The 19,399-nt window shown below is 43.8% G+C and overlaps 1 protein-coding gene across 17 annotated transcripts in view; it reads right to left on the bottom strand.

The window, feature by feature from the left end:
• Nucleotides 1–19,399, bottom strand: part of ncor1 (nuclear receptor corepressor 1) — a 489,622-nt gene that overhangs the window by 224,594 nt on the left and 245,629 nt on the right. For 16 of the 17 annotated variants that reach the window (XM_068010846.1, XM_068010851.1, XM_068010848.1 and 13 more), the window contains 3 exons: nt 5,981–6,123; nt 4,728–4,860; nt 1,874–2,387 (listed from right to left, as the gene is read on the bottom strand). In XM_068010846.1, coding sequence (XP_067866947.1) covers nt 1,874–2,387; nt 4,728–4,860; nt 5,981–6,123 — 790 coding nt within the window. The remainder of the gene's footprint in view (nt 1–1,873; nt 2,388–4,727; nt 4,861–5,980; nt 6,124–19,399) is intronic. The other variant, XM_068010847.1, reaches the window with a different exon arrangement.

Genomic DNA, 19,399 nt, shown 5'->3' with positions numbered 1-19,399 from the left:
AAGCCCTGTGCAACTGCAGCAATACTTCCTTACTCTTGTACTCCAGCCCACTGCAATAAATACCAACAAACCATTTGCATTCCTAATTACTTGCTGTTTCTGCATGTTAACTGTGTGTTTCTTGTACAAGGGCGTACAAATCCCTTTGAACACCAACATTTAATAGTATCTCACCATTTAATTTTTCTTTCCATTCTTCCTTCCCCACATTATACTCCATCTGCCACCTTCCTGCTCAATCACTTAACCTATCTATTTCACTTTGCAGACTCTTTTGTGGCCTCCTCACAGCTTACTTTCCCACCTAACTTTGTAGTCAACAAACTTGGATACATTACACTGTCCCTTCATCTAAGTCATTAATATAGATTGCAAATAACTGAGGTGCCAGCACTAATCCTTGTGGCAACCACTAGCTACAGCCTGCCAACTTGAAAATGACTCATTTCTTCCTACTCTGTTTTCTGTCCTTTAACCAATCTTCTATCCATGCTATTATCCAACCTTATGAGTCCTTATCTTCTGCAGCAACCTTTCGTGTGGCATCTTATCAAATGCCTTTTGAAAATCCAAATATACTACATCCACTGGTTCCCTTTTATCTAGCCTGCTAGTTACATCCTCAAAACATTGAACAGGTTTCCTTAAGACAATGTTGACTCTGCCTAATCATATTATGATCTTCTAAGTGCTCTCTTACCAATTCCTTAATAATGGATACCAACATTTTCCTGACAATTGATGTCAGGCTGTAGCTCCATGTTTTCTCTCTCCCTCCTTTCTTAAATATAATTATCTTATATTTATAGCCACTAGTTCAGGATTCCCCCATAAGTGGAAGCACTTTCTTTACAACTACCCTATCAAACCCCTTCACAATTTGAAAGAATTACAGAATTAAGGGATATGTATCAAAGGCAGGTAAATGGAACTGAAGTACAGATCAGCCATGATCTAACTAAATGGCAGAACAGACTTGAAAGACTAAATTGTTGACTCCTGTTCCCATTCACTTGCAATCAGCTGCATGCAGGAGCTGCTAATTTCAGCTGAATAATTTCAAAATTATTGGCCATTTATGAAGAGATAGTGAAGTGTTGCAAATAACACCCTCATAATAGGACTGGAATTCAGTAAGTATTTGTAAACACTGCTTTTTCCTAATTAATCAGGAATACAATTCCATAGCAATAGGAATAGTTGTGATGACCATGGAACAGTGGCTACCCAATGAGGAAAAGCATGAACTACATTACCAAGGTTTTCACTTACTCTATACTTCACTGTTTATAACCGAGGTCACTTGTTCATGGTGACTGAATAAATCAAATACTGTTTTTATTATAAAAGCAAAATACTGCGGATGCTGGAAATCTGAAATAAAAACAAGAAATGCTGGAACCACTCAGCAGGTCTGGCAGCATCTGTGGAAAGAGAAACAGAGTTAACGTTTCGGGTCAGTGACCCTTCTTCAGAACTGTTTTGATTATACTGGGTGCCATGAGTTTTAGTATTGACTTGGGGATCATACTCATAGAATAACACAGCGCCGGAGGCAGCTATTTGGTGCTCGCTCTTTCGAAAAGCAATCCAGTTAATCCCTTTCCCTACTTTTTCCCCAAATTCCTGAATATTTTCATCCTTCAAGAATTTATCCAATTTCCTTTTGAAGGTACCACTGACTCTGTATCCACAACCCTATCAGACACTGCATTCCAATTCCTCACCACTCCTTGCATAATAACGTTTTTCCTCACATCACTTCTGGTTCTTATCCCATCTATTTTTTCCATAAAAATTAAAAATCACTGGCCCTGCAGATAAAGTAACTTTCTGTGTAATCATGCCCCTTTATCGAACAGAACAGACCCACCTTTGCCTCTCAGGCTCTCCATCTTCCACTTCATCCGCACTGCAAGTTGCACTTGAATCATTATCCGAGTGAGACTCCACCTGTGCTCTGGGCTGCGGCAGATCCAGCAGCTCCGAACCCATTGTTTCCTGCTGCCTGGCTTTCTCAAACTCCTTGTCTTTGGCATCCACTTCCACTTTAACCTGAAGGTTTTCTTCTGGCTTCATATCCACATCCACAGGCTCAGTTTTGGTCTTCATCAGCGGTTCAAACGCAGGCTTTGCTTCAGCATCAGGTTCCCTCTGCCCCTCCATTGACTCCTCAAAGCCCAAGTTCAACTCCTGCTTGACTTGCAGTTCAGGCGAGGCAGCGGTTGGTGCTGGAGAGACAGGTGGTGTACTTGGAACGTTCTTGGTGGTAGGATTGAGCTCCTCTCCCGTTAATCTGTTAGCCTCAGTATTTTCCTTGCTTGACTTGCCTGTCTCCATAGGTGATGGCGAAGGCGCACTTTCAGTGTCTGAGCTGTTCTCAGCTCCTGGGAATAAAGAATTCACATTCATCTGTAACAATTAAGGCCTTTGGGACAAGAAGAAAGTGTGGAGGGACAAAATGTAAAGCAACAAATGATGCAAATCTGAAATAACAATGGAAAATGGAAATAAATACAATTCAGTCAGGGGAGGAAAGACATGTTAATCTTTCATCAGACAAAGGGCTCCACAAAGCATAACTTGCTTAGATGCTGACTGGTTTGTGTATTTGCAATGTTCTCCCTAATCAATATGCAGTAAATTCTGCTTAAACAGATGACTGAGAAATGGAAACATATACAGCATGAACACAAGTTGCAAACTCCGTTCTTTTCCACTTGATCGGCATCACAGGCACGTCTAGAAATGAACATCTAATGATTGATCATCTGCTCCATTAAACCACGTATGCGGATATTGTGTTGGTGATTTCTAGATACTACAGGATGAAACTGAGATAAAGGCCTAAGTTGTCCCACAAACACAGCAGCAAGCCTGGACAGCAGGTTTGCCATCAGTCCTTGGGATTGAGGACGCATCTAAAAATTAACTACTTTTAAGCTCCAACAGGTGTGCTTGATAATAGGATGTTTAATTAATACATTGTACAATCACCCTTCTTGCTGGTTCACCTACAAAACACAATCTCTCTCCAGGGCCTCCTTTTATGCTCAGAACAGACACACTGAATACAGAACTGCTCTGTTGGAAAGAGTGTAGGGAGGTAAATTACAGAGAGTTTAAGACTGGATGTGGCTGGCCTCTAGGTCAGTAAAGTTGCACAGATTGTTCTTTGAAGTAACATGTGCTGTGGATAAATGGGTACGGGGTAACATATTGGCATGGATAGCAAACTGACGAGCTAACAGGAAATAGAGAGTAAACAAAAATAGGTCATTTTCTGGTTGGCAAGATGTAACGAGTGGTGTGCCACAGGAATCAGTGCTGGCTCCTCAACATTTTAACAATTTATTTAAATGACTTGGATGAAGGGACCGAAGGTATGGTTGCTAATTTGCTGATGACACAAAGATAGGTAGGAAATTAAGTTGTGAAGAGGACATAAGAAGGCTACAAAGGACTATAGATGGGTTAAGTGACTGGGCAAAGACCTGGCAAATGGAGTATAATGTGGGAAAGTGTGAAATTGTCCATTTTGGCAGGAAGAATAAAAAAGAAGCATATTTATCTAAATGGTGAGAGATTGCAGAGCTCTGAGATGCAGAGGGATCTGGGTGCCCTATTGCATGAATCACAAAAGATTAGTATGCAGGTACAGCAAGATATTAAGAAAGCTAATACAATGTCATTGTTTATTGAGAGGGGAATTGAATACAAAAATAGGGAAGTTATGCTTCAGTTATACAGGGCATTGGTGAGACAACATCTGGAGTACTGAGTACAGTATTAGTCTTTTAAGGAAGGATGTAAATGCATTAGAAGCAATTCAGAGAAGGTTTACTAGACTAATGCCTGGAATGGGCAGGTTGTCTTATGAGGAAAAGTTGGACAGGCTAGGCTTGTAGCCGCTGGAGCTCAGAAGAGTAAGAGGCAACTTGATTGAAACATATAAGATCCTGAGGGGTCTTGACAGGGTGGATGTGGAAAGGATGTTTCCTCTTGAGGGAGAATCTAGAACTAGGGGTCACTGTTTAACAATAAGGGGTCACCCATTTAAGACAGCAACGAGCAGAAAGTTTTTCTCTGAGGGTTGTGAGTCTTTGGAATTCTCTTCCTCAAAAAGCGGTGGAAGCAGAGTCTTTGAATATTTTTAAGGCAGAGGTAGACAGATTCTCCATAAGCAAGGCTTGAAAGGTTATCGGGGGTAGGCGGGAAGGTGGAGTTAAGATATCAATCAGATCAGCTACGATCTTGTTGAATGGCGAAGCAGGCTCGAGGGGACGTGTGGCCTACTCCTGTTCCTAATTCGTATGTTTTTATGTATGTTAATAAAATTCTTATGTACCTGCACCTTGCATAATTAAACAATCAACATTTTTAACACAACAGTACCATCAGGCCTGGATTTTAGTCCTGTTCTGTTGTGCAAATATTGGTGGAAGCCGAATATAATTGGACAGAGTGTGTACCAATTGAAGCCGAATATAGTTCTGGCATGCAGATATCGGCAGGAGCCAAGTATCATCTTGCAGTGTGGATACTGGCAGGTTAAGTATTTTCTTCAGTGCAGTCACAAGTAAAGGAACACAATGCTTTGGATATTTCTGGATCCTGACTTCCCACACCATCCACCACTACCCCCCCACCCCACCCCCATACAAACTTTGAACTTATCCAAGCAGGTATTATGACCCTAGCACATGGTGACCTGGATTCCTTTGTACCTTCACTGTCCTCTGCATTCTCCTCCTCATTGGAGACTTCATTGTCCTCATCTTCTTGTGCAGATACAGTTGAAGCAATGCTTTCACACTGAGACACTTCCCGATCTTCGCGTGATCTCCGTGACATCTGTTGCTGAGGAGACAGAGAAGATGTGAGAAAACTCCTGGGAGTCTTATACCTTTACATCCATGACCTCACTATCACATAACACCCATGTCAAAGGAAGGAAAAGGAACATAGGAAGAGGAGCAGGCCATTTAGCCCCTCGAGCCTGTTCCGCCCATTCTATGAGATCATGGCTGCTCTGAGACATTCCAGCCTTTGGCCCATATCCCTTAATACCCTTCATTAACAAAAATCGATCAATCGCAGAATCCTTTGACAGCACCTTCCAAACCAGCAACCTCTACCACAAGACCAACAAGGGCAGCAGGCGCAGAACACCAGCTACCTGCATGACCCTTCCGAGACACACACCATCCTGACTTGGAACTATATTGGCGTTCTTTCACTGTTGTTCAGTCAAAATCCTGGAACTTGCGCCCTAACAGCATTGTGGGTGTACCTAGACCACATGCACTGCAGCAGTTCACCAACACCTGCTCCAGGGCAATTAGGGATGGACAATAAATGCTGGCCCTGACAGTGACACTGACATCCCAAGAACGAACAAAAAAATTTTTTTAATGAACAACCGGCCTTGTAACAATTGTCATTTGCAGAAGAGTGTTCCAAATGTCTACCCATGACCCCATGAAAAGTACTGGTGCCTCCAAAATTAAAGAAATTACAGTTTGGTACGATATAGGGTAGTATCTTGCGATATTTCAACTTCCTGCCTGTTACTCAACAGGGTTCACTTTGAACAATTTGTACCTAGTGCTGTGTGAGGGGCCCTTCCATAAATGATCATTCCCAGATGAGGAGCATAAGAACAACAGCTCGAACCTTCTTGGTCATTCAATAAGATCCTGGTAAATCTGATCTTGGCCTCAACTCCACTTTCCTGCCGGTTGCCCATACACTTAACTCCCCTATAATTCAAGAATCTGTCTATGTCAGCCTTGAATAGAGACAATGATCCTGCCTCCATAGCGTTCTGGGGTAGAGAATTCCAGAGAGTCGTGACCCTCCAAGAAAAGGAAATCCCTCATTGCCATCTTCAATGGGCAGCCCCTTATTTTGAAACTACACCCCCCACTTCTAGATTCTCTGAGGGGAAACACCCATGCAAGTGGAAAGGCTGACTCACCACTCTAAGCTTGTGCTGCTGCAGCAGCATGTCCAGGTTGTGCCGCCTCTTGTAGTTAAAGTAGAAATTTTTGCATTGCGCTTCGCTTTTGGTGCCCACCATCTTGGCAATGGCTGCCCAGTTCCGCCCATGTTCTACGAGGCCTAAAGTAAGACAGAAGGAAACAAGGTGAAAACTCAATGAGTCAGAGTCATTAAGGCATACAAGGAGGACATTCAGCCCAACATGTCCATGCCGGTTCTTTTTAGAGCAATCCAGTCAGTCCCATGCCTCCGCTCCATCCCCGTAGCTCTGCAAGTTTATTTCCCTCAGGTCCCCTTGCAAATTCCTTTTGAAATCATTCATCGTCTCTGCTGCTGGGTCTGGTGAGAAGAATTTTAAGGGTTAATTTCTGTCTAATATATAGTTTTTTCTTCAATTTAGGAGTTAACTAAAATTTCTCCGTGAGTAAAGAAAAGTTAAGTTTTATTCCAGCCTTAAAACATGGATATATAAGCTCTCTGGGAGCAACTGCAGCTAGTTACTTAGGAGCCACCTTAAACTGGTTTTCTGATGCTTGAATCAGTTGTTTTTCAGAAAGTATAAAGCAGGGCTTTCTCAGTGCTGCTTTGTCTCGACTGAGTGCTGTTTTGAGACCACAAAGTGTAAAGTGAGAGGTTGGTGAGTTAAGGGAGTTTGATGAAGCAGGTGCTCCTTTCCTTCTCTTTCTTTTTCTAACTTTTTCAGCTTCCATTAGCTGGCTCTTTCTTGCGTAGAGGGGAAGAAGCTGATTGGTGAGTAACTGGCAAGTTATTATACTTATTCTAACTGTAATAAATAGTTTTTAAAGTTACATTATGGCAGGGCAGCTCAGCCGAGTGGAATGTACATCTTGCGCTATGTGGGAAGTCACGGAGGCACCAAGTGTCCCAGACGAACGCATCTGCAGGAAGTGACACCGGTTGCAGAAGCTTGAGCTTTGGGTTTCGGAACTTGAGCGGCGGCTGGAGTCACTGCTGTGCATCTGCAAGGCAGAGGTCTACGTGGATAGCACATTTAGGGAGGTGGTCACACCACAGGTTAGGAGCATGCAGGCAGAGAGGGAATGGGTGACCGTCAGGCAGTCTAAGAGAAGCAGGCAGGTTGTGCAGGAGTCCCCTGAGTCTATATTGCTTGCTAATCGGTTTTCCATTTTGGATACTGGTGAGGGCAATGGTTCCTCAGGGTACTGCAGCCAGAGCAAAGTCCGTGACACCACAGGTGGACAGGAGGGGAGGAAGAAGAGTGGAACAGCAATAGTGATCGGGGATTCGATAGTCAGGGTATCAGACAGGTGCTTCTGTGGCAGTAAACGTGACTTCAGGATGGCTTGCTGCCTCCCTGGTGTCAAGGTTAAGGATGTCATGGAGCGGTTGCAGGACAACCTTCTTGGTGAACAGCCAGAGGTCATGGCCCACATTGGTACCAATGACGTAGGTAGGAAGAGGGATGAGGCCCTGAAAGTAGATTTTAGGGAGTTAGGAAGGAAATTAAAAAGCAGGACCTCAAGAGCAGTAATCTCAGGATTACTCCCAGTGCCACGTGCTAGTGAGCATAGGAATAGGAGGACTGATCGATTGAACACGTGGCTGGAGAATTGGTGTAAGAGGGAGGGCATCAGATTTCTGAGGCATTGGGACCGGTTCTGGGGCAGGTGGGACCTGTATAAGATGGACGGGTTACACCTTAACAGGACCAGAACTAATATCCTCGCAGGGAGACTTGCTAGTGTTGTCGGGGAGGGTTTAAACTAGCTTGTCAGGGGAATGGGAACCTGAGGGTTGTTCAAATTGGAAGGAAGTAAAACTGGTAACAGGAGGTAGAAAATTAGCAAGCGACATTAGAAGGCAGGCGAAACAAAGGCGAGCATCAACTAGGCTTAGAATGCAGAATGATGTCAAGACGACAAGGTTAAAGGCACTCTACCTGAATGAACGGAGCATTTGCAACAAGGTCGATGATTTAAAGGCACAAATAGAGGTAAATGGGTATGATCCAATTCCCATAATGGAAATGTGGCTTTTGGGTGACCAGTGGCGCAGTGGTTAGCACCGCAGCCTCACAGCTCCAGGGACCCAGGTTCAATTCTGGGTACTGCCTGTGCGGAGTTTGCAAGTTCTCCCTGTGACCGCGTGGGTTTCCTCCGGGTGCTCCGGTTTCCTCCCACAGCCAAAGACTTGCAGGTTGATAGGTAAATTGGCCATTATAAATTGCCCCCAGTATAGGTAGGTGGTAGGAGAATATAGGGAAGGTGGGGATGTGGTAGGAATATGGGATTAATGTAGGATTAGTATAAATGGGTGGTTGATGGTCGGTATAGACTCGGTGGGCCGAAGGGCCTGTCTCAGTGCTGTACCTCTAAATAAATAAAAAGACTGGGAACTGAATATTCAAAGATATTCAACATTTAAGGAGGACAGGCAAAAAGGAAAAGGAGGTGGTGTTGCACTGATAGGAAGGGATGGGATCAGTACATTAGTAAGGGAGGATCTCAGATCAGAAGAACAAAATGTGGAATCTGTTTGGGTGGAGGTAAGAAACAGCAAGGGGCAGCAAACATTGGTAAGAGTTGTTTATAGGCCAAACAGTAGTGGTGGTGTGTGGCAGGTATTAATCAGGAGATTAGAGAAGCATGTGGCTTGGGTAATAGAGTAATCATGGGTGAACTCAATTTGCATATAGACTGGGTAAAGCTAATGAGCACTAATACTGTGGAGGACAAGTTTCTGGAATGCGTTAGGGATGGTTTTCTAGAGCAGTATGTTGAGTTCCGAAGAAGGGTCACTGACCCGAAACGTTAACTCTGCTTCTCTTTCCACAGATGCTGCCAGACCTGCTGAGTGGTTCCAGCATTTCTTGTTTTTATTTCAGATTTCCAGCATCCGCAGTATTTTGCTTTTATATTATGTTGAGGAACTGACTAGAGAACAGGCTATTTTAGATCTAGTATTATGTAATGAGAAAGGGCTAATTAATAATCTTGTTGTAAAAGAACCTTTAGGGTTCATAATATGATATATGAATTTTACATGATGTTTAAAAGTGAGGTAGTTCAATCTGAAGTCAGGGTGTTAAATTTGAACAATGGAAATTATGAAGGTATGAGGGGGAAATTGGCTGAGGTGGATTGAGAAAATACATCAATAGGTATGACAGTGGATAGTCCTCAAAGAATTATTACATAGTTTACAGCAACTATACATTCCTTCAAGGCACAAAAACCCCCCAAAAAAGGCAGCCAGCCGTGAATAACAAAAGAAGTTAAGGACTGTATAAGATTAAAAGAAAAGGCTGTAAAAGTTGCCAGAAATGGTAGTAAACCTGAGGATTGATTTTAGAATACAGCAAAGGAGGAGCAAGAACACGGGCGGCACAGTGGTTAGCACCGCAGCCTCACAGCTCCAGCGACCCGGGTTCAGTTCTGGGTACTGCCTGTGTAGAGTTTGCAAGTTCTCCCTGTGACCGTGTGGCTGGGTACTCCGGTTTCCTCCCACAGCCAAAGACTTGCAGGTTGATAGGTAAATTGGCCATTGTAAATTGCCCCTAGTGTACGTAGGTGGTAGGAGAATGGTGGGGATGTTTAGATTAGAGAGATACAGCACTGAAACAGGCCCTTCGGCCCACCGAGTCTGTGCCGAACATCAACCACCCATTTATACTAATCCTACACTAATCCCATATTCCTACCAAACATCCCCACCTGTTCCTATATTTCCCTACCACCTACCTATACTAGTGACAATTTATAATGGCCAATTTACCTATCAACCTGCAAGTCTTTTGGCTTGTGGGAGGAAACCGGAGCACCCGGAGAAAACCCACGCAGACACAGGGAGAACTTGCAAACTCCACACAGGCAGTACCTGGAATCGAACCCGGGTCCCTGGAGCTGTGAGGCTGCGGTGCTAACCACTGCGCCACTGTGCCGCCCTTAGTGGTAGGGAATATGGGGTTAATGTAGGATTAGTATAAATGGGTGGTTGTTGGTCAGCACAGACTCAGTGGGCCGAAGGGCCTGTTTCAGTACTACATCTATAAAAAAAATAAATAAAGAAACTGATAAAAGGAGAATAGAATATGAATTTAAACTAGTAAAAAACATAAAAATGGACTGTAAAAGCTTCTATAGGTACGTAAAAAGGAAACGTATGGCTAAGACAAATGTGGGTCCATTACAGGCAGAGTCAGGAGAATTTATAATGGAGAATAGAGAAATGGCAGAGAAGCTAAATTATTAAATTGTGTCTGTCTTCACTGAGGAAGATGCTAGAAATCTCCCAGAATTAGAGATCCAAGGGGTTAGGAAGAATAAGGAATTGAAGGAAATTAGTATTTGTAAGAATGTTGTACTGGAGAAATTAATGGGGCTGAAGGCTAATAAGTCCCCGGGACCTGACATTCTACATCCCAGTGTGTTGAAAGTGGTAGCTATGGAGATAGTGTATGCATTGGTGATCATCTTCCAAAATTCTGTAGATTCTGGAATGGTTCTCCCATATTGGAAGGTCGCAAATGTCACTCCACTTTTTAAGAAGGGAGGGAGAGAGAGAAAAAACAGGGTTCGACAGACCTGTTAGCCTTACATCAGTAGTAGGGAAATACTAGAATCTATTCTAAAGGATGTGATAAATGGACACTTGGATAATAATGATCTGATTGGACATAGTCAACATGGATTTTTGAATGGGATATCATGTTTGACTAACCTGTTTGAGTTTTTTTGAGACTGTTACTGGCAGAATTCATAAAGGGAAGTCAATGGAGTAGTATATTTGGATTTTCAGAAGGCTTTTGATAAAGACCCCACAGGAGTTTGGTTAGAAAAATTATAGCACGAGATAGGCGGTAATATACTGGCATGGATTAAGGATTGGTTAACAGGCAGAAAACAGAAAGTAGGAATAAACGGGTAATTCCTGCGTTGGCAGGCTAGTGAGGTACCGCAAGGATCAGCACTTGGGCCCCAGCTGTTCACAGTGTATATCAATGATTTGGATGTGGGGACCAAATGTAATATTTCCAAGTTCGCTGATGACACAAAACTAAGTGGGAATGGATGTTGTGAGGAAGATGCAAAGCAGCAAAGGGCGGCCCAGTGGCGCAGTGGTTAGCACCGCAGCCTCACAGCTCCAGGGACCCGGGTTCGATTCCGGGTTCTGCCTGTGTGGAGTTTGCAAGTTCTCCCTGTGTCTGCGTGGGTTTTCTCTGGGTGCTCCGGTTTCCTCCCACAAGCCAAAAGACTTGCAGGTTGATCGGTAAATTGGCCATTATAAATTGTCACTAGTATAGGTAGGTGGTAGGGAAATATAGGGACAGGTGGGGATGTTTGGTAGGAATATGGGATTAGTGTAGGATTAGTATAAATGGGTGGTTGATGTTCGGCACAGACTCGGTGGGCCGAAGGGCCTGTTTCAGTGCTGTATCTCTAATCTAAAAAAAAGCTTCTATGGGATTTGGACAGGCTAAGTGAATGGGCAAGAACATGGCAGATGGAATATAATGTGGAAAAATGTGAGGTTATCCACTTTGATGGAAGGAACAAATATGCAGAGTATTTCTTAAATAAGAGATCAGAAAGTGTAGATGTACAAAGGGACCTGGATGTCCTCGTTAATAAGTCACCGAAAGCTAACATGCACGTGCAGCAAGCAATTAGGAAGGCTAATTTTATGTTAGCCTTTATTGCAACAGCATGAGAGTACAGGAGTAGCAGAGTCTTGCTTCAATTGTATAGAACCTTGGTTAGACTGCACCTGCAGTACTGTGTGCAGTTTTGGTCTCCTTACCTTAGGAAGGATATTATTCTTAGTGGCAAACGTGATAGCCTTATTCAAGAAAGGATGTAAGGACATTCCTTGTAATGAGAGAGTGCAACAAAGGGTCACCAAACAGTGATGGCGGGACTGTCCAATGGAGAGAGATTGGGGAAACTGGGCCTGTATTCTCTAGAGTTTCAAAGAATGACAGGTGATCTCATTGAAACCTACAAAATACTTACAGGGTAGATGAAGGCAAGATGTTTCCCCTGGTTGGGGAGTCTAGAACTAGGGGACACAATTTCAAAATAAGGGGGAAGCCACTAAGACAGAGATGAGGAGAAAGTTCTTTACTCAGAGGGTTGTGAATCTTTGGAATTCTCTGTGGAAGTTCAGTCATTGAGTATGTTTAAAGCAGAGATTGACAGATTTCTAAATACCAGTGACATAAAGGGATATGAAGATAGTGTGGGGAAAAAGGCATTGAAGTCGATGATCAGCATGATCGTACAGAATGGCGGATCGGGCTCGATGGATTGAATGGCCTACTCCTGCTCCTACATCCAAGTGATTGTTGACTTTTTCCCTGATTGTTTCTAAAACTTTATCCACCACTGATATTAATCTGACGATCCTGTCGTTACGAGGAATGTCCTTACATCCTTTCTTGAATAAGGCTGTCACGTTTGCCACTCTCCAATCCTCTGGCAACTCCCCCCGTATCTGGGGAAGATTGGAAGATTATGGCAAATTCTTCCGCTATCTCCATCCCCACTTCCTTTAGCAACCTGGGACGCATACCATCCGAACCAGGCAATTTATACACTCTCAGCATAGCCAGCCTTACTAGTATAACCTGCCTATCCATTTTCACCCCATCCATCAGCTTTACTATCTCCACTTCTACCGATATTTTGTCAGGATTCTCTTCCTGAGTAAATACCAATACAAAGTACTGTTAGTATTCTAGCCTTGCCCTACATCTCATATCACTCTCCTTGTCCCTAATAGGATAAATGAATTCTCAAACTCACCAAAAATCTAGAGTAACTCCACTTGCACACCTATAAATGGAATTTCCACAATCACCCCCACCCACCCATGACATTCAGAGACATTCATAATCAATCCGCCACAAATACATCCTCCAGCTTGCAGCCCATGTGACCCTCTTAAAGCACTCTGTTAGTTAAACCCACAATCCAATTACATTTTAGAAACAAAGACATCCAGCATCTTAATACTTAGCTCTTTGATGATCCAATTTGTAAGCGACTGTAGGGACTATATTTATTTTGACTAAAACTGAACCTGACTGATGAACAGAAATCACCTTACTTCTGCACAGCAACCCCTGGATTAAATTCCGAGACTAACAGGGATGGGCATTTGTTCAGTCTCTCCATGTGTAAATGGCTAACGGTTCCATTTCCTGAATTTCTCACAAGGCAAAATTCATCTGTATTTTCCATATAACTGTTCAGCACGTTGTTCCACGTGTTATGGTCGTGTCCTGCCATATAACTGCATAATACTCTAACTTTGCGTGCTATTTTGTAATGGGCTGCTCAGAACCAGCAAGCACTGGGCTGAGTGGAACCAAAAACAACGAGTTGCATTTGTATGACGCCTTTACCATAATAAAACATTCCAAGTTGCTTCATACGAGCATACAAATTAGGAGCAGGAGTAGGCCCATCGAGCCTGCTCCGCCATTCAATAATTTCATGGCTGAACTGATTACTCCACATTCCCGCCTACCCCCGATAACCTTTCACCCCCTTGCTTATCAAGAATCTATCTACCTCTGCCTTAAAAATATTCAAAGACTCTGCTTCCACCGCCTTTTGAGGAAGAGAATTCCAAAGACTCACGACCCTCAGAGAAAAAATTTCTCATCTCTGTCTTAAATGGGCAGCCCCTTATTTTTAAACAGTGACCCCTAGTTTTAGATTCTCCCACAAAGGGAAACATTCTTTCCACATCCACCCTGTCAAGACCCTTCAGGATCTTATATGTTTCAATAAAGATGCCTCTTAGTCTTTCAGCAGATACAAGCCTAACCTGTCCAATCTTTTCTTGTAAGAGAGCCCGCCCATTCCAGATATTAGTCTAGTAAACCTTCTCTATACAGCTTGTAATGCATTTACATCCTTCATAGGAGTGCTATAAGCAAAATATGACCCACACAAGGCGATATTAGGAGAGAGGTCAAAATCTTTGTCAGAGGTAGGTTTTCAGGAGCATTTTAAGGAGGGAAGAGAGGTGGAGAGGTATAGGGAGGGAACCCCAGAGCTCAGGGCCTTGGCAACTGAAAGCATGGCCACCAATGGTAGAGCGATTAAAATCGAGGATGCTCAAGCGGCCAGAATGACAGGAGAGCAGGTATTTCGGAGGGTTGTGGGTCTGGAGGAGATTGAAGAGATGAGAAGCGGGGCTATGGAGGGATTTGAAAACAAAAATGAGAATTTTAAAATCGAGGCATTGCTTAACTGGGAATCAGTGGAGGTCTGTGAGCAAAGAGGTGATGGATGAAGGGGACTGATGTGAGTAAGGGCATGGGAAGAAGAATTTTGGATGACCTCCAGTTCATGGACTGTACAATGTGGGAGGGCAACCAGGAGTGTGCTGGAATAGTCAAGTCTAGAGGTAACAACGGCAACAATGAGGACTTCAGCAGCAGATGAGCTGAGGCAAGGGTGAAGTTGGGCGATCTTACTGAGCTGGAAATAGGTGGTCTTAGTGATGGTGTGAATATGTGGTCAGAAGCTCATCATGGGGTCAAACATGATATCAAGGCTGTGAACAGTCTGGTTCAGCCTCAGACAGTTGCGAGGGAGAGGGATAGAGATGGTAGCTAGCGAACAGATTTTGTAGCAGAGACCAAAGAAAATGGCTACGGTCTTCCCAATATTTAATTGGAGGAAACCTCTGCCCATCCAGTAACGCATGTCAGTCAAGCACTCTCAATTTCGTGATAGTGGAGGGATCAAGAGAGATGATGGTACAGTAGAGCTGCGTGTTGCCAGCTGGATGATGGGTTGGCAGGTGTTGGAGAAGGTTTGTGTGGTCAGCCATGTCAAAGGCTGCAGACAGGTCAAGAAGGATGAAGAGGGATAGTTTACCTATGTCAGTCACTTGAGTAGTCATTGTGACTCTGATAAGAGCTGTTTCAGTACTGTGGTAAGGCTGGAGAGACGATTGGAGAGATTCAATCATGGAGTTCCTGAAAATTTGGGCAGGGATTTGGGAGGCATCAACATGGACTTTGGTGAGGAAAGGGAGGTTGGAAATAGGGCAGTAGTTTAGAAAGTATGGAGTAGTCAAGGTTTGTTTCTTGAGGAAAGGGATGATGACGGCAGATTTGAAGGAGAGAGGGACAGTACTAGGAGAGAGAGAACCGTTAACAGTATCAGCTAGCATGGGGACCACAAAAGGAAATTGTGTGGTCAGCAGTTTAGTGGCAACAGAGTTGAGGGAGGAGGAGGTGGGTCCCACGGACAAGCTGGTCTTGGAGAGAGCATTAGAGGAGAGAGGAGAAAAACTAGAGAATGACGGGAGTTCATTGTTGGGGCAGCGGGACCTTGACCGGAAATTTGGCGCGGTGGGCTAGTGCAAGGAAGTAAAGTGGCAGAGGCAGCTGATCAGATGGTCTCAGGGGCAAAGAAGCCCAAGAGCTCCTCACACTTATGGTTGAAGGTGAGGGTGGAGGAGACAAAGGATAGAGGTTTGCAAAGGTGGTTTACAGTACTGAAAAGAGGCCAGGGGTTTACTCTGCATTCCTCCAAGGTCTACAACAGCTACACCACCCTGACCTCTGCAGGTCACAGCAGCCTCCTGCCCCTCTCCCCAACTCACAGCAGCGTTCTCTACCTGCAATGCGCTGCATGTTAACAATTACTGTTTGTACAATTGGAGTAATACAATAACAGAACATGAAACTACTAGAGAAAAACTAGTAATGAAAGTTAATGCATCCACAACTTGCAGCATTTTTATGGGTAATGGAAAAAGATCTGCACAACTAAAGTTGAGAAAATAAGTTGTGTAGCGCTGAGCTTCACCTCTATGCAGACAGAGCTGCACTCCAGCGATGTGTGAAAATAACCAGATGCATTGTGCAAACTGAAGATCAAAAAATCTAAAACAAATTTCAAAACTGTTCAAATTTATTGCATTTAGAAACAGGAGCTGAATTGATGAAACCTTGTCCCAAATCTGCCACCAAACATAGAAAGTGATAAAACAAAGCTTCAACAATTCAGAGAAAAATAATGAGGGGTCAAAGCGAACTACAGAACTGATTCCGAAGTCACACACAACAGGTTCACAACCAGCACCGCCCATTCTTGCTCAACCCCAGGCACATTGCCAGAGGTTTTCAGGACACCCGACGTGCACTGCGGCTCCAGTTATTTAGTGAAAAAAAACACAATTTATTTTAAGAACTGCACTCAGTATGTTGGGAGATCATGAATGTTTTTGAAGTAAGTGAGGTACAATGGAGTCATCTTCAGAAATGGGAAGTGATTCCAACAACATTACTTAATCAACTACTAAACTTGTTCCTAGATCCTGCACTCAGAATCCTCTGCACGTATTAGTATCTAGACATTTAAAAGAACAAGCACCTACCCCCAACTCTGACCCATCTCACATTTTGAGGCTAAAGTTTCCCACCTCCACTTTCAGATCCATTATCACGGATATCTCATGATACATTCAACATGGCCCATCAGCTGATCCAACACTTCAATAATAAACTCATCTCTGCTGACAGTAAGGACTGAAAGCTAAAGCAACTTTTGAATACTTTTGAATTCTTATATCTCTGTCGCCCAACCTCATTCCTTACTGGCTTGCACCACACTCTATGACATTCCACATTATGACCTTGAACTTCTGTCCTCTGCAAAAGCCTCAATTTCATCCAACTAAGCTCCCACCTCAACAAAATCTGGTCATAATGTACTATGCCTCTGCCACCATTACACCTACTGTTCTGGTCAGGAGGATCCAGTGAATCTGAACTGTATAAATGCACATCATACATCTTTTTGACAAAATATTGACTGGAAATACAATAGTTCGAGTACTTTAGATGGGTCAGTTTTTGTCCAGTGTGTGCAGGAGGGTTTTCTGACACAGTATGTGGACAGGCCAACCAGGGGCGATGCCACATTGGATTTGGTACTGGGTAATGAACCCGGCCAGGTGTTCGATTTAGATGTAGGTGAGCACTTTGGCGATAGTGATCACAATTCGGTTAGGTTTACCTTAGCGATGGGCAGGGACAGGTATATACCGCAGGGCAAGAATTATAGCTGGGGGAAAGGAAATTATGACGCGATTAGGCAAGATTTAGGACGTGTAGGATGGGGAAGGAAACTGCAGGGGATGGGCACAAACGAAATGTGGAGCTTATTCAGGGAGCAGCTAATGCGTGTCCTTGATAAGTATGTACCTGTCAGGCAGGGAGGAAGTTGTCGAGCGAGGGAGCCGTGGTTTACTAAAGAAGTTGAAGTGCTTGTCAAGAGGAAGAAGGCGGCTTATGTTAGGATGAGACGTGAAGGCTCAGTTAGGGCGCTTGAGAGTTACAAGCTAGCCAGGAAGGATCTAAAGGGAGGGCTAAGAAGAGCAAGGAGAGGACACGAGAAGTCATTGGCGGATAGGATCAAAGAAAACCCTAAGGCTTTCTATTGGTATATCAGGAATAAAAGAATGACTAGAGTTAGAACAGGGCCAATCAAGGATAGTAGTGGGAAGTTGTGTGTGGAATCAGAGGAGATAGGGGAAGCGTTAAATGAATATTTTTCGTCAGTATTTACAGTAGAGAAAGAAAATGTTGTCGAGGAGATTACTGAGATACAGCCTACTAGGCTAGATGGGATTGAGATTCACAAGGAGGAGGTGTTAGCAATTTTGGAAAGTGTGAAAATAGATAAGTCCTCTGGGCCAGATGGGATTTATCCTAGGATTCTCTGGGAAGCCAGGGAGGAGATTGCAGAGCCATTGCTGTTGATCTTTATGTCGTCATTGTCGACAGGAGTAGTGCCGGAAGACTGGAGGATAGCAAATGTTGTCCCCTTGTTCAAGAAGGGGAGTAGGGACAGCCCTGGTAATTATAGACCTGTGAGCCTTACTTCGGTTGTGGGTAAAATGTTGGAAAAGGTTATAAGAGACAGGATTTATAATCATCTTGAAAAGAATAAGTTCATTTGCGATAGTCAGCACGGTTTTGTGAAGGGTAGGTCATGCCGCACAAACCTTATTGAGTTTTTCGAGAAGGTGACCAAACAGGTGGATGAGGGTAAAGCCGTGGATGTGGTGTATATGGATTTCAGTAAGGCGTTTGATAAGGTTCCCCACGGTAGGCTATTGCAGAAAATACGGAAGTATGGGGTTGAAGGTGATTTAGAGCTTTGGATCAGAAATTGGCTAGCTGAAAGAAGACAGAGGGTGGTGGTTGATGGCAAATGTTCATCCTGGAGTTTAGTTACTAGTGGTGTACCGCAAGGATCTGTTTTGGGGCCACTGCTGTTTGTCATTTTTATAAATGACCTGGATGAGGGTGTAGAAGGGTGGGTTAGTAAATTTGCGGATGACACGAAGGTCGGTGGAGTTGTGGATAGTGTCGAAGGGTGTGGTAGGGTACAGAGGGACATAGATAGGCTGCAGAGCTGGGCTGAGAGATGGCAAATGGAGTTTAATGTGGAGAAGTGTGAGGTGATTCACTTTGGAAGGAGTAACAGCAATGCAGAATACTGGGCTAATGGGAAGATTCTTGGTAGTGTAGATGAGCAGAGAGATCTTGGTGTCCAGGTACAAAAATCCCTGAAAGTTGCTACCCAGGTTAATAGGGCTGTTAAGAAGGCATATGGTGTGTTAGCTTTTATTAGTAGGGGGATCGAGTTTCGGAGCCACGAGGTCATGATGCAGCTGTACAAAACTCTGGTGAGGCCGCACCTTGAGTATTGCGTGCAGTTCTGGTCACCGCATTATAGGAAGGATGTGGAAGCTTTGGAAAGGGTGCAGAGGAGATTTACTAGGATGTTGCCTGGTATGGAGGGAAGGTCTTAAGAGGAAAGGCTGAGGGACTTGGGGTTGTTTTCGTTAGAGAGAAGGAGGAGGAGAGATGACTTAATAGAGACATACAAGATAATCAGAGGGTTAGATAGGGTGGATAGTGAGAGTCTTTTTCCTCGGATGATGATGGCAAACACGAGGGGGGACATAGCTTTAAGTTGAGGGGTGATAGATATAGGACAGATGTCAGAGGTAGTTTCTTTACTCAGAGAGTAGTAGGGGCGTGGAACGCCCTGCCTGCAACAGTAGTAGACTCGCCAACTTTAAGGGCATTTAAGTGGTCATTGGATAGACATATGGATGAAAATGGAATAGTGTAGGTCAGATGGTTTCACAGGTCGGCGCAACATCGAGGGCCGAAGGGCCTGTACTGCGCTGTAATGTTCTAATTCTAATTTTTTAAAAAATCTTTTACATTTACCTGAGAAGGCAGACAGGGTCTCAGTTTAACACCTCATCCAAAATACAGCAGACCTCCAAAAGTGCAGTACTCCCCTCAGTACTGTACTAAGTGTTGGCGTGGATTAAACATTTAAAATCAGTTTTTCCATTATTTCTA

Source organism: Heterodontus francisci, chromosome 30 (assembly GCF_036365525.1).
Source record: "Heterodontus francisci isolate sHetFra1 chromosome 30, sHetFra1.hap1, whole genome shotgun sequence".
Lineage (NCBI taxonomy): Eukaryota > Metazoa > Chordata > Chondrichthyes > Heterodontiformes > Heterodontidae > Heterodontus > Heterodontus francisci.
This window is presented reverse-complemented; position numbering and strand designations above follow the sequence as displayed.